Genomic DNA, 15,705 nt, shown 5'->3' with positions numbered 1-15,705 from the left:
TTCAACTCTAATAACTTTTGAAAGGATAGTGCTACTGCTTTGAAAATTGGCATTAATTATGGACAGAAGGTGTTAATGAGGCATACTAAATTTCAGTTTAATCTGATAATCCATTCATTGTTGTCACTCTGGTGGTTTACTTCCTGTTTTTTGTCCCATTCATCGCACAGCCAGCACGGTTTGGTAAAGATTAAGCGCTTGAATAGACACTGTACTTCAGAGCCTCTTTTCTCATTTCACACTTTTCCTGAGTTTGTGCTTTCTTTCCAATATTTAGATAGGTTAGGAGAGTCCATTTGATTTGGGTTATACATCATTTTAAAGCTTAAAGTCTGCTCTTTCAGAATATGGTCTTAACTAAAAATTCATGTCTGGCGACTTTTTGTTTGTTTTGAGGTGCAGTGTCACAATATAATGGTATTATCATTATGGTATTATTATCCGCGTGTTGGAATAAGAGCATGAAGACGATGAAGACAAACAAGTTGACATAATGCATTAGATTCCAACTTTATTTATTTGTAAACCAAATTTTCGACCCTTGCACGGGTCTTCCTCAGGGTAACAGTGATATTTGTATTTGAAGCTCAGCACAGACAAAAGTGTGTTTACATATGAAGAAGACACGCTCATTCAGTCTTAACACTTGAAATAAATGTTGCAATCGTATTCTAGTGTGGACGTCGAAATGCTTCAATATGCATTTAGATCATTTCATACAAATTTGAAATTTGAAACACCGACCGACGACTGCAGCTGTGCAGATACTGGCTGTTCTGTATAGCGAAAGGTGTGTGTGTGGTTGTGTTGGGGGGATAATATCACAAAAAAAAATGATTAATTATATTCACATGCACACTCTCCCTTCCACAAGCAGACCTACACACATACAACACACACACACACACACACACACGCACACACACACACACACACACATACAAACACACAACACACTTGCACACACATGGGAAAGTATCTAAGTGACACTTATAAAATGACACTTATCTCATTCAATTTAGCTTGTTGCATGAGACGTGCAATCCTTTATTTCCGGAAGAGTATTGCGTCATCGTTTCTTGTTTGCAATGTGTTATCATCATACACTGCGTGCCAGTATGATACCAATATTATGTGTATAAGGTGCATGTACGTATAATATACCGGTAAATAGTATGATCATAATCAACAATTATGATCAAGCATCTGTTTTTTACGAATGTGCATATACTATATATGTGTTGCTGCAAAGTTGTCATATATTTATTTATGTTTTCTAACAACCATTCTCATTTATTCATTATACTATAACATATCTTTATTTTGACAATTATGTACACAAAGTAACAATAAGTTTATGACTATTTGTGACCATTCGTCACAAAACCACCAATCATGGACTTTTAGTAAAGGGTGGATTCTGAAAGAGTAGATTCTAAGATTTAAAATGACATGTACTTCTATACAAATGAACTTTCCAAATCCATCAAAATAAACGAAAGAAGTACACACTTGGGCAAAATGTTTACTTCGAAAAGAGGCTTTGAAGTTTTGGTATACTAGTCAAGTGTATTTTAATTTACCCTGAAGTGGTCTCTGCAATGAATGGGGAAAAAAAAGAAGGGGATATAGAACTCCATGGCAGCCACAATGAGAAGGGATTATTAAACTAAAGTGAAAATTTGCATAAAAGTACAGTCTATTCATGACCGATACTAACTTGCCACGCAATAGCATCATCCTTTCAAGATTTAATAGAGTTGAAAGTAAAAATTGTTTGAAAGGTTTCTATGACCGGAATCTGAAAAAGCCTACGTCAGACCCAAGCAAAGTGTTCTAGGAAAAAAAAGGAGAGAAGCAGAAAAGATAATTTCCTATCCATTTTATGATCCCAAACTTTGGAAAATGATAAAAAGATGCTCTTTCAGAAAGAAAAAAAAAGAAAAAAAAACAAGTAAAATTTACTAGGTGTTCCCTTTACACTTGTTTTGAGTCATCACGGAAAATCGTGTCATGCGACTATTTGTTGGTTTTGTGACGCATGTTCACATTTACTCTCACTTGTGTGTGATATATCACTGTCATTTTTAGTTATGCACCGTCATTCACACATCTATGCAAATCTTAAACAACATAATGTCATAATCAATATTACTGCTATATTTGCCTCCAAACAGAATATCCAGCCCTGTCCGCGCTAACGTGATCAACCACCGACGTAGCAATGGCACAACGTCACAACCGTCGTCCTTTGGGCAATAAAACGGCCTGTCTTGTGCGTTCGAAATTGTTTTCGTTGTTTTTTAACTGATGTTCCTTTAAAAGTCATCAAATATTAAGTTCTAGAAAACACGTTTTCATTAGTATCATTGCCATTGAAATTATGAAATAGATGCATAGAAAGTTGCTGTATTACTATATCAACCCGCTAGCTTCTCATAGGTTGCTCGTTGTGCGTCCTTAGCTGGCCAAAGCAAATTACAGTACGTGTACATTGAGTGCACTATTACACCATCTTTTACCTGAAATTTAGAAATTTCAACCATTAAAAAAACAAAACAAACGGACAATGTCGTAAAGGTTCTGTTAAATCCAGATACAATAATTGCTGCCCTCTTAAAACCTACACTATCCTTTACTCTTTCCTTTCTACATGTGGATAACACACATACACACACACACACACACGCACAATGTACTGTAGCCTGTAGCGCAATATAACATGATCAATAACGACTATGCAATTGAAACTATTATCCCCCCCCCCCTTCTCTCTCTCTCTCTGAACCACTGCTGCAGTTAATGATTTAACAAGACATCATTTTGCCACATGTGTGTACACAAAACCTGCAAACCCCATGGATCCTTTCAGGAATAATCTCGGGAACGTATGATTTGAGATCAGAAATTGTGTGTGTGTGTGTGTTTTTTTTTTTTTTTTAGTTTTCTAACTGTCTACAATGAATGAGAATGTAGAGCAATAGAGTCTTGATTCACTATCTCCTCCCTATTAAAAAAAAAAAAAAAAAAAGTCCCCCTTTTACCTTGCAGAAGTCGTGTTCATATGCAAAAAGACACGGGTTGAAACATAATTCTTACCAAGCATGCTGTAGTACAAAGACTACGTCACAGTTCTCATGAGAAATGGTTGAAATAGCATAATGCTGTCATACACTCATCGGTAAAAGTATCTAGATACAGCAATAAACAGGCGATCGTCTTCCATTTAAATCGACCGCAGGTTAATTGTAATTGTATATATTCATATTTGCTTGAAATAAATGTCATCGACATAAAACTTGACTTTCTGGTACCTACATCATAAAATCCGCGAGAATCGCCAAGTAAGATTTTAGTAGGTAGGTGAGATTCAAATATAGAGGATTATCAGCTCTGAAACGAGTGAATCAAACAAAATTGGATATCCCAATTAAACTGAAATAAGAATCAGTGTCTCAAATTTGTACTCTTAAATAAAAAGATAAGGCTTCTCTGAAACGCTTTTATATTTTGCTCCTAATTGTGCAAACACACAAGAAAACATAAACATAAACAGTTTGTTAGGAAAAACATATTCAAAGATCCACATTTGTATTTGTATTAGTAACGTTCATATACAGTTCCTCTTGTGATGTTGATTTATTGTCAAAGTGACCGTCTTTTGTTTTGTCCACCTTAGCATACAGTTCATCGCACGTGGCTGGTTTTGCTGCCGAATTTGCCCTAACTGCTTTGTTCACCGTTGCATACAGTTCATCGCACGTTGCTGGTTTTGCTGCCGAATTTACACCAACTGTTTTGTTCACCGTTGCATACAGTTCTTCGCACGTTGCTGGTTTCGCTGCCGATGATTCCCCAACTGTTTTGTCCGCCTTAGCATACAGTTCTTCGCACGTTGCTGGTTTTGTTGCCGATAATGCCCCAACTGTTTTGTTCACCGTTGCATACAGTTCTTCGCACGTCGCTGATTTTGCTGCCGAATTTGCCCCAACTGTTTTGTTCACCGTTGCATACAGTTCTTCGCACGTTGCTGGTTTTGCTGCCGATGATTCCCCAACTGTTTTGTTCACCGTTGCATACAGTTCTTCACAAGGTCTGGTATTTGAAACATAACTCATGGAACTCTCGGAGTCATAGCAGTCGCTCAAGATGTCATTTCTCTTTTCAGGATGCTTGTCATGGGTGGAACCTTTATCAGGATTCAGCAAGCAGTATTCCCCGGAGTCGAAAGCGTCAGTGAACTGTGGTTTGTTTAACGTTTCGATACTATTAGCTTCGTCAGGATGTAGTTGATAATAGAAGGCATCGTCACGATTGAAGGCTGGTAGGGATCCCACGCAGGAATACGATTTGTCATCGTTTCTGTCGGAGTGAACTTCACCATGAGAAGAAGGACCAGAAGCTGAGAGACCTGTTGGGGGACTTTGAAGTCTCTTATCCAGGAGGGAACGATTGCAGTGATCGTACTCATTGTCTGTATTGCTAGGAATGTTCTGGGCAGACTGTTTGACGACATTCAACGAATTATAGCACCTTTCATCGAACAAGCGGGCTTCATCAAAGGATCTAGAGCCTTTTTTCGTCAGCCAATCGTTTCCACAGAGGTCTACATCCTGGTATTCACAGTCCTCATAGCAGCTCGCCGTTTGATCCAATGACGTTTCCTGTACTCCATGGTTCTCATAAACACACGGGTAAACTGATGCGTGTACAGAGGAAGTGACGTTGCTCTCCAATGAGACTGCGCAAAGGGAGACTTGTTGTACGTTTGATGGCTGGGACTGTCCCTTGTCTACCTCCGCAGCGTCCTGATAGATGTGATATAGGTTCTCTTGTTGAGTCGTGACGTCTCTGAAAATATTGCCATGGTGGTTCTGGGAAGGGTGACCCTCTGCTCCAGCGTCAGTAATAGTAGTGTTCAATACAACATGATCCGTCGAGCTCAAATTTTGGTTTGGATTGTCTATGCGAAGCATCTCCAGTTGTCTGATTGACTGATTTGAAACTTGTGAGGATCTGCGTCTGTAACGGCAATTATAAGAAAGATACACTGTTTACTGTTTTGAAAAAAAAGGAAGAAGAAACGAAACAGAACACAAACCACCAATAACAACATTGCATTTTCAAGACGGAATGGAAACAGATATCACAAATATACAATTGTGGAATTTATCAACTTATTTTGGTTTGTCCCACGGAAAAAGATGTAATAAGAACATTGAAATAATGATTGAACATTAGACTTCATTTACACACTTTGAAAATAATGATATGTTTTGCTTGAATACATACACATACATTTTAATTCTTTACTCAAAGTTTGAAGCATTAGTTACATTATTAGAAAATGTAGAAAACGACAGTACAATGACACAAGTAGGAAACAACTTCAACTACTTCCCGCAACAATCTCAAAACCACCAACCTCCAACACTTTAACACACATAATCAACACGCAAATACACGTTATACGGAAACACTCACTTTTTCTTGTGATGTCTGCACAATACCACGAAGAGAATGGCCACAAGTATGGGGACAACACACAGAAGAGCTGCCATTGCGAAGATGTCAACGTTATTCTCAGGAACTTCAGAAGCTGAAATGGAATTCAGTACAATAAATCTTTGTCACCCTTTAAAAAAAAAAGAGTACATTGCATTGGAGCGTACATTGCATTGATATAGTCCCAAAGAGTGCACATCGTATATATCATGAACAAAAATCCTGAATTGACAGCCCTCAGATGCAATGCACCAAAGACATTATTTTACACATGGAAGGATAGGGCACCACCTAATATGCAATTTTGAGTAATTACCATTACTTGATAATATCAAATTATGAATTTTGCGTTATTATGGAATTGCTCTATTTTAAATGAATATGCATTTGTTATTGCCTCTGATGTATTAATAGCAGGTTGAATCAGGTTTCAGGTTGACGCGATGACACAGGTTCCCATGTCGCAACTCCCTTTTTTCCTCATTTCAGGTCACATGAACATAGGTAACTGTGTGTGTGTGTTTGTGTGTGTGTGTGTGTGTGTGTGTGTGTGTGTGTGTAAAGATAAATCTGGTTACAATAATGAACATGAATAAATATCGCAAGCAGCAAAAAATGGTTGCAATAACCACTTAATACGTACAAGATGAAATTGAAAATCTGAGAAAAAAAAAGAAATTAAACGGTATCAGTAAAATCATCTCTGCTTCATTATTGAATATATACGTAATGGATATGTGTATAGTTCGATGATATCAAAATATTTAATGATAAGAATATGCAACTCAATTGTAGTCGTTTCGCTTGCGTCTGGTATGAATACATTTTCAGTTGGATTGCCATCACCTGTTCATGAAAAGTGCAAACAGAGCAAGATGATTGGTACAGACAGCCGCAATGATGACATCATGGTATTTAGACCCACAATGACCTCGTCACCTCACATTTCATTTCATTTCATTTCATTTCATTTCATTCCATAACACATCCAAATAATACAAAATTATTGCCAAATAACGTCGGCAATTTGAAAAAGATTTACCAAAAACAATAGAATAAACGACATGAATACAAATACAAACAAATGCATAACAAAAATACCAAACACACACACCGATGGAGTAAATGCGAAATTTTCATACCTAGTGGTATCAATTGTGCGCATGCTGATCAAGAGATGTTTAGAAACAGGATATCATGTCCTTGGAAAAGAGTTTCACAAGTTATTGTATGAAAGAGTTTATATTTCCCCAACATGGTCGAACTATTTGCAATAGCCGGAAACACTTAGATTTTTATTATTATTTCAAATTGAAATTGAAATTATGATTTTATTTTTACTGCTTATTTAGGATTTATAATTTCTACAACATAATGTATCTGCCAAGTGTAGACGGCCCATCAGTACTTGTGTACAGTTGATACAACTTGACTTTCAATATAATACAATTTCAAAAGTAAAAAAAAGAAAGGAAGTCGCGTTGGAATTTTATTCATTGAATGACAGTGCGATATACTTCTTTTAGTTACCAAGCTATCTGCCTGACTAACAGTGTACATAACAATGATTTCATCAACAAAAGAAAGGAAATGGTAAGTTTGAAAATTTTTTGTTCCTTGTTTTTTTAACCAAATCTTTGAACAGTGAATACAGACAGAGCCTCAAACCGTAACCCCCCCCCCCAATGAAATAAAACAAAAAATAAAAAGTAACACAAAACAAACGAAAAAAAATGATTACACAAATCATAAAGCAAACAATGAGAGAGGTGCAAAAGAAAGGTACACAACTGTAAATTGGCTGATAAGTCATCTTACTTAGAAACGACGTGGCGGTGATCTCAGGCAATGTCGTTAATTCAAAAGTAAGCCCTCCATCGCCTGTTTCATTGGAGGAAATCAGGGACATTGTGGGTAATGAATGATATCTGTTCAATGACCGAGGTCCATGGAATCAGACTTTGCTTTAACATATTCGTAACGGGAAAATGTTTCAAAGCTTACTGAAAAAAAAAAAATATTTAAAGATAAAATTCCACAACCAGTAGTTTTTACAGCTGTTGGATTCATATCTCATGGAGTTGAGATGATTTGCTAAATCAGCAGGGTAGCGTTAGGGTTAACGACAAATATAAGTCAGATTAAAATAAATAAAAAATGACATCGAATGCCAAAAGATGCCGAAACACACATCACAAACTGCAGTTACTCTAACAGTAGCTAGCTTGTAGATATTTTGAATGCTACTCACTGGAGATGTAGTCTGCATTCTGTGTAGGTGTTGGTTTGGTAGTTGTTCCACCTACACATTAAACATAGATGTGCAAGACTTGATTCAGTTTCAAAGTAATTTGGTAAATTCTCTGGCACTCTTGGACAATATGAAACTCTGTCACGATCATTTGAAGAATGGGTAGGTCTTTAAAAACTGACCATAGCGTATGTATCATAGAAATCTCTCAATTAAAAGGACGTTAAACACCAGCCCCTGTTGGTATATCTTGGCTTAATATGAGAAAAAAAATCTGTTTTCTTTAATATATCTATTTACAGAATAATGAATAGATCAAAATGTTGTCTACGTATCATATTTCGACTAATACTTTTGAGTTTCGGCAAAACTGCAATATATGAAATAATTTTATTCTATTAAATAGTAACACTTATTTGATCTGATTTTTTTTCCGTTTTTTTTTAATATCAGTTTCCCCAGTTATAGAATGGTGTAAAAAATTAATCGGCATTTCAAAGTTCTCCTAATCTGATTTATCACGGGACCTGTGGCTCTACAAGTTTGTTTTTACGCAGGCCCGATCATATTTTTGGCATTATGACCTTAGTTTAACTGGCATGTATACCAAGACAAGCTTTTGTACATTCCGGTGAAGTTTCATTTAATACTAATGTACAGGCGTGTGTTCTTTATAATTTTGGTAATTATACTTTATTGTAATTTATGTGAGAAATATAAAAATAAATTCAAACGAAATGAAAATGAAATGAAATCTTCAGTCATGATAACGGCTGATTTCCCTTTTACGAGAAATTTCACGGAAATCTGAAGAAACCCAATAAATGTCCAACTTTATGTCCAATTGAATATACGAGTTATCATCCTCAGTTTCTTCTCTTCTTCCTATGCTCAGTATTATACTGTACAGTGTTATATTCAGTGTAGCCAATTGAATGTTTCAATTTGGATAAATACAGGATGTGTATCAATGGCAAACCTTCTGTTATAGTTTCAGATCTCCAGCAGAATGGGATTGACACGTTCCAGGTCGGAAAGTAAGTCGACCGTCCAGGTAGCCATACACACTGCAGTGTCGCACTGCCATTGACGCTGTAGCTCTCATCACAGGTGAGAGTTATCTCAGATCCAAAGTATGTCATATCAGAGTCCCAATGACCATTTGGCACTTGACCGGGGTGAACACAAAATCCGACGGAAACTGTCAATTTTAAGAGATGAAATGACGCAGTATCATCTGTCCATCACAAAACCAACAAAGTTGCACGCCCTGATTTTACGTGAGAACTCAAATTGGGTGAAAGGGGTCAACCCAATCAAACATGATTTTATCACATTTTCATCATTCGAAAGTTTGGGGTCATTAAACAAATGGAAAATTGTGGTTTTAGCATTTTCCTAGAACATTCGGCGTGGAATAGTGTGATAAGGTATATCTTTATAGAGGCCCTAATAACTGTTCGAAGAGGACGCTACTTGTTTGGAATTTGGCACTAGTCTTGGACAGAGTTTGTTAGAGCATTCAAAAAGAGCATTCTTTCAGCGCAATCTGATAATCGTTTTATTGTTGCTGATTTCCAGTTTTGCGTCCTGCTTTTTTTTTTGTCCCATCGAATGCAGAGAGCAAGGATTGCTTAAGATTAAGCGCTTGCTTGGATCATTTACCTTGGAGCTTCCTTTCTGGGTACACACTTTTCCAAAGCGTGTTCTTTCTCTCGTTTAGTTGGAGGTTAGGCTATGGTCCTGTTCGGTGAGTTCGGCAAGTTTTTAGCGAATTTTGGTCAGACACCGACAGGTGACCGATCGGTGACCAACCAGGCCCCACCGATTCTTAGGTCATCGGTTTTAAAGAGGAATTACAACTTTACCGGCGACTGACCAATCTTCACTCGCTGCCCAAAATACGCTCGGTGTCCGAGCCGCAACTACCCAGGCGCTGTCGAACGATTTAGGGAACAAAAAATAAAGATGAAACTCAAGGGAGTGGATGGAGAAGAGGAACAAAGCAATCTGAAAGAGGCAGGGGGAGGGAAAGATGCAAGATAACCCCACCAAATTCATTCTCGGCAGGTGCATGCCCAACGCAGCAGAGGACTAGCAATATTGGTGACATTGAAGTCAGGGACAACCACTCTGGGACGAAAGAATTGAAAGCTAGAAATTCGGGTCGTTATGTAAACGTAGTATTATATCTTTGCTATTTTATCATTTATTTCCCATGGGGCATCGCTCGGTGACTGCTGAGACTCTACGAAAGGACCCCCTTATTTCGCAACATTTTTACTAAAAATCGACCAGTGACCGACGGGAAATCGGCGGGGCATTGCTCGGGCATCACTTGGGTTTTATGGCCTGCTCGACATCTCTTTAACTGATAGGCAGTGCCAAAATTTCAGCGCCGATCGAGCATACAAAATCGGTCGCCGCTCTGAGTTGAGCCCATAGCCTTCTACTAGGAGTGCATTACAAAACGAACAAAAAGTCGCACACACTGATCTTGCGTGAGGAATGAAAATAAGTGAAATGGGTCAACCTAGCCGATCTTGACTTTTTCATATTTTCTGAAAGAGCAAGTCTTTTTTGCATTATGCTAAAATTTTGGATCATGAAATTGGCAGGAAAGTGTGTTTTTTTAGCAGTTTATCTCGAACTTCTTTGGTAGAATAGTGTGATTAGGTGTGTCTTTAGAGTCCGCTTTTCATTTCTCAAAAACCTTGTACACACTCTTCACTTCCAACTCTAACAACTTTTGAAAGGTAATGCTACTGCTTTGAAAGTTGGCATTAATTATGGAACGAATGTGTCAATGAGGCATGCTTAATTTCAGTTTAATCTGATAATCCCTTCATCGTTGTTACTCCGGTGGTTTACTTCCTGTTTTTGTCCCATTCAACGCACAGCCAGCACGGTTTGGTAAAGATTGAGCGCTTGAGTAGACACTCTACAACAGGGCCTCTTTTCTCAGTTCACACTTTTTCTGAGTTTCTGAGTTTCTTTCCAATATTTAGATAGGTTAGAAGAGTCCGTTTGATTTGAGTTATTTTTAAAGCTTAAAGTCTGCTCTTTCAGAATATGGTTTTAACTAAAAATTCATGTCTGGCGACTTTTTGTTTGTTTTGTGATGCAGGGTCACATTTTGTATCAAGAATTACATCATTCCACAGAGCTGAGAGTCTGCTCTTTCAGAATTTGTCCTTACAACTGAAAATCCATGCCTGGCGATTTTTTGCTGGTTTTGTGGTGCAGGATCTCTCTCTCTCTCTCTCTCACACACACACACACACATGGCCGTGCATCACAAAACGAACAAAAAGTCGGACCATTTGATTTTCATGAGGACTCAAAAAAGGTGAAATGGGTCAGCCGAGTCAACCTTGAGTATTTTATATTTTCTGAAAGAGCTATCCTTCTTCTTCATTATTCTTTAATTTGGGGTCATAACATGAATGGGAACGTGTGTTTCATACACTGTCCCTTTGTCATGCAATGCACACATTTCCTGACACTTACTTTAGTATTTGAACGATTGAACCAAAGAAAAGAGAAATTATGATATGTTATGTTCTATCTTCAAATTTGTCATCTATTTATTATTGAATGCTTACAATTCACACATGGTGTTTATGTCTTTCATACTCACTGTTAAATGACTCGTGGACCAGTTGGCCAGATTCGTGGTCTACCTGTCTGGGACATGTCCAGTTCTGAGAATTCCTTCCTTCAGACTCTATCTCGCCAAACGGTTCTGATTGAAAACAGTTTGTATAAATCAATTACGTACAACAGCAGCGTCCCCTGCGTCATATTCCCGCGTTTGCTTTACAAATGAACATGCAGTCTTGTTAGAATAAACGTCAGATCCGAAAAAAAGACAGTCTTAAATGTCTGTTCATCGTCTTACTAGCATAAAAAAAATCAGGTTTTTCATAGGTGTGAAACAAAACGATGGTCACACGGAAAAGCTGTATCAAATAATTAACCTGTTTAGAAATAATTTCCAGCCAAATATCTTTGTTACGTAAGTGTGACATACATATTCTGATTACAATGCCAATCACGATTTGTCAGTACACTAACACTACCAATAAGTCAGTGCAAAATACAAATAAATATGATTTTGTTCTTCTATACTTACTTTACTCATTCCTTGTTACAAATGATAAAGATGTGTTTAACAAACACTCTTTATCAATTATGTATTCAATGTATTGCATTAATAAATGCCCTGCCGCAAAAGGATATGGTTGCATCTAGATAATAATCTTGTCATTTAAAAACAGAATGTTCGTGCAAAAAGAAAACAATTCTGCTCATGATTCCATAAAACAATGTTAACATTTTAAGCATAATGACATACACAACATCAACTTGTACTTGTATCAATAGGCTCACCTTGACACTTGAGTCTAACAGCCCCATTCAATGAACAGTCAGCGGTTGTCAGTTGACAATCCTTCAAACGTTGATACGTGCCACCAGCTACGTATTGATGTCGTAAAAGTCAGTTACAAAAATTCAAACACTTTAACAAACTCATACAAAACAAATGAAAGTAATCTGGAAGCAACGTCAGCAGAGCAGATATAATAGACATGTTTTAAATACATTAAGTCCATCTGGAGGTTGAAGTAAAATATCGTCAAATTCTGAACTTTGCTTGAAAATCACTTACCGTCTGACAGTCTGAAATAGCGTCAACTAATCTGTTTTCGAAATCTACATGATTTCAGAATAACTTATCTTTTGTTTTATTTTTAGCTTTTACAAATAGGCAATACTGACTTTATCATAAAGACATAATAGAAAAAATGATAATAATTCATAGTTTTATACTTTATTGTTCAAATGTGAAATGACAATCCAGCAGCTCGAAGGCTCATACGATTCCTTTTACATCACAAACCTCACAAAATTCACAACTATAATGTAGTTTAATTTGCTTATATGGATGCAAATAAAATACGTCACAAATTATAATAAATGCCAATCAAACTTAAGCTTCCATAATGGAATAGGTAAATAATGCAAAACAGTAAATTAGATTTATAAGATGGTACAAGACAATATACAGAATAGCAGTCATGGCAATAAAGAAGCAAGGGGAGGTGGATAGGTCGAAAGCACAAAAACATGGAAATGGGCAAGAATGTGTAATCAGCACAATTATGTCGATATACTAAACACACACACACACACACACACACACACACACACACACAAAAACCCGACAAGAGCGGCAGATAACTCCAAGTAGAACAAGAAGGTATAGAAGAACGGCATTGTTAACTTGAATTTCGGGATCAATAATGAAGACTGATGGTAGAATTATACAAAATTTAATAGGTAAAAACAGCCAGGAAAGGAAAATGAGGGAATACAATGTTTTCTTACGTTATCCTTCAATTCAGTTCAATTCATTTTTATTTTTCTATGCAACAAAGAGTAAACAGAATCGTGGGAAAACCATAATGAATAACAAGGAAATAAAAAAAGAAATATTTAAGACTTTCACATGAAAAATATCATTATCAGCTGAGACATGGGGAATAAACATAAACTTTCCAAAATTAAGGGTCAAGTAAACCCAGGGGCCCAGCTGCTAACCTTGGTCTCTTGTTAGATGTTTTTGCCACCGCTCTGTACATTTCTCAATTCTTTTTAGATTACCATCTATATACCTAATCTACAACGTGTACTTCACATTGCGTTGTATAATTTTCTGTAACATTTCTTCCCATAAACTTTTTTTTTTTGCTTGTTCCCTTTAAAAAATCTCTGCAATAATTCTATTTTCAGCTTACGTCGATTTTGACACGATAACCGTCCAGTCCTGCTCCGCGATACTGTCCGTGGCAATGCTTCAGCCGAATGCCTCTCAGACACGGCTGGAAAACCAAGCTCTCCGCAGACCAGTTTGGCAGCTTCGTCGTTGAATCCATCATAGCAAACATATCTGTCTGGTTCGAAGACGACCAATCCTTCAAGGGGAGAGGGTCCGTCAACCAGTGTCACAGTGGGTGTTTCTGTAGAGCACATGGTAATAATATCAACACTTTTGAAATGTTAATAATGAAACTTTGGATTCACATCTACTTATAGACAGATGAATGAAATTAAAACACGATGAAAACAGAGTGGGACTTCGGAAGGGTCGCAGTTTCGAAAAAGCAAGGTTTACCGTCGGGAGTGTTTTTATTTTCTACCCCAAGTATATAATCCTTCTACATGTTAATATTAAAGGCCCTTGTTTTCTCGTTAATACTTTGTAACTCTACTTCTTAAAACCTTAATGACAGGCAATGAAGGCTGCAATAACATGTTACAGTGTAGTGGATGATATGCTCGTGTTTGACATTATATGGCGTACGCTATAATGCATTTGCCATCAACATCGATTTTTTTATTCTGTATTGCTTTCTCTCCATAATTTCGGAACAGAAGGCATTTTCTAATTCTTCAATCTTATTCGAGAGAGAGAGAAAGCAAAAGTAAAGAACGCAGTACCAGTCACTCATTAGAGAGAAAAGTTGCAGTTTGTCACAACCATTGAACTCTTTTTGACCTATTCAGTTGCTGAGTGTAAGACTACTGATTTCGAGGGAAATCATCAAAATCTTGCGGTAACAAGATATTGTAATATGGAGATAGCAGAATAAAGTATTACGTGATTTATTTGGTACAGACGTATACTATACCTGATAAAAAGAAAATAAAATGTTCTTTTATCTATATAAACCTGTGCGTTTTACTTTTACTTTGCAATCGATGTGTCCATGCTGCGTTATCTCTGGTATAGCTTTTATAAACTAAAAGAGCTGATTATCATTATGTGCTTTAGGACCTTCATAAAAGGCAATGTAACATGGTATGCTTTTCATGAGAATTAGATTCATTTTCAAGGTCTAAAGCCAATCCATTGTACGCTCACTCACTCTTTCCACGAGGGTCCAAATCTTATTTGAATAGGTGGACGATGTGAGAAAACATTCTATATTTTTGTAGATGCATGTTTTGACAAAGGATGGACCATGATCGGGGGAAAAAATGTATAATTCCACTTTTACTTGTGCGTTATTTCATTGCAATCACTTTGTTGTATTTCTTTTTTAACCAGAGCATATCGCTCGTTTTCCTCTAGGCAATACATTTTGCATTTATTTCATGCGATTAAAAGGAAAAAAAAACCCACTGAACAACGTTAAATACAACTACGCTCTCATGTACATATCGAGCACTAATTTTTATATTCATACTGATATCAATGAATGCTTACCCTGGTAACAATTTGCGCTGATCGTAAATTCCACTGGGTAGGTATATAGGTCGTATAGTTAGCTTCGTCTGATGGGCAAGTGACAAAATGGGAGAAAATGGGCGGCGCCGAATCGTGAGGGGAAATGATTCCTTAGCCATCACATCCTGCACATCAAAGGATGGGTAACTGATTGGCTTCACTTCAAATAATATTCTCCACCCACAAGGTGCTTGAAGAATCCAACTGTCCCTACTGCGGACGCATATTTCGTCACAAGACACCTCGGTCTCTAGTGTTTCGCCCGTACAGTTTAGATGTAAATCTGCAGTGGATAAAGAGAGGTAGATAAAGTCCATCGTTATCTAGTGATAAATCATGAATTGAAGAAGAACAAAATTGAAAACAATCAGTAGTACACGTAATGCTTAACTTTACATGTTTGTCAATGAATCTTCAGATATCTCATCTATATTTCTTCTATTTGAAATTGTATGTCTGCAGGACCAGCTGGGTTTAAGGGATTTATGAAGGTATAAGCTTTTCACCGAGAAAACAAAGGGGGAAAAATATCATTTTGTAGTACGAGAGCCAATAAATGAGTAAGAAATGGCGATAGTCATAGTGCAAGGAAATCGGTTTTAAACGTCCCTACTAAATCATTTAAGTGCATAATGAATCTATTGATATCTGTATT

At 37.0% G+C, this 15,705-nt stretch overlaps 2 protein-coding genes across 3 annotated transcripts in view; both read right to left on the bottom strand.

Moving 5' to 3' along the window:
* Positions 1-2,463: 2,463 nt before the first annotated feature.
* The window catches only part of LOC139721916 (uncharacterized), a 60,853-nt gene continuing 47,611 nt past the window's right edge, over positions 2,464-15,705 (bottom strand). For both annotated transcript variants that reach the window (XM_071633241.1, XM_071633242.1), the window contains one exon: positions 2,464-5,022. In XM_071633241.1, the coding sequence (XP_071489342.1) occupies positions 3,576-5,022 (1,447 nt within the window). In that variant the 3' untranslated portion in view covers positions 2,464-3,575. The remainder of the gene's footprint in view (positions 5,023-15,705) is intronic.
* On the bottom strand, positions 5,481-13,792 carry LOC139721808 (uncharacterized). Its single transcript, XM_071633132.1, has 8 exons — positions 13,558-13,792; positions 12,149-12,235; positions 11,397-11,501; positions 8,736-8,957; positions 7,757-7,807; positions 7,324-7,386; positions 6,291-6,351; positions 5,481-5,499 (listed from the first exon to the last, which is right to left on the bottom strand). Exons 1-8 carry the CDS (start codon positions 13,790-13,792, stop codon positions 5,481-5,483), a joined length of 843 nt encoding a protein of 280 aa, XP_071489233.1.

Source organism: Diadema antillarum, unplaced genomic scaffold, assembly GCF_040938485.1.
Source record: "Diadema antillarum isolate AM-2024a unplaced genomic scaffold, OU_Dant_1.0 scf00000151, whole genome shotgun sequence".
Taxonomy (NCBI): Eukaryota; Metazoa; Echinodermata; class Echinoidea; order Diadematoida; family Diadematidae; genus Diadema; species Diadema antillarum.
Note: the sequence above shows the minus strand (reverse complement) of the source record. Positions and strands in the feature narration are given on the sequence as shown.

Coding starts and splice junctions, on each gene's coding strand:
- LOC139721808 (XM_071633132.1), bottom strand. CDS start 13,792: ATGTGCTCTACAGAAACACCCACTGTGACACTGGTTGACGGACCCTCT. Junction 7,808..8,735: donor ATCTGAAACTATAACAGAAG/GTTTGCCATTGA, acceptor TTTAATGTGTAG/GTGGAACAACTACCAAACCA. Junction 6,352..7,323: donor CACCGCCACGTCGTTTCTAA/GTAAGATGACTT, acceptor TTTCATGAACAG/GTGATGGCAATCCAACTGAA.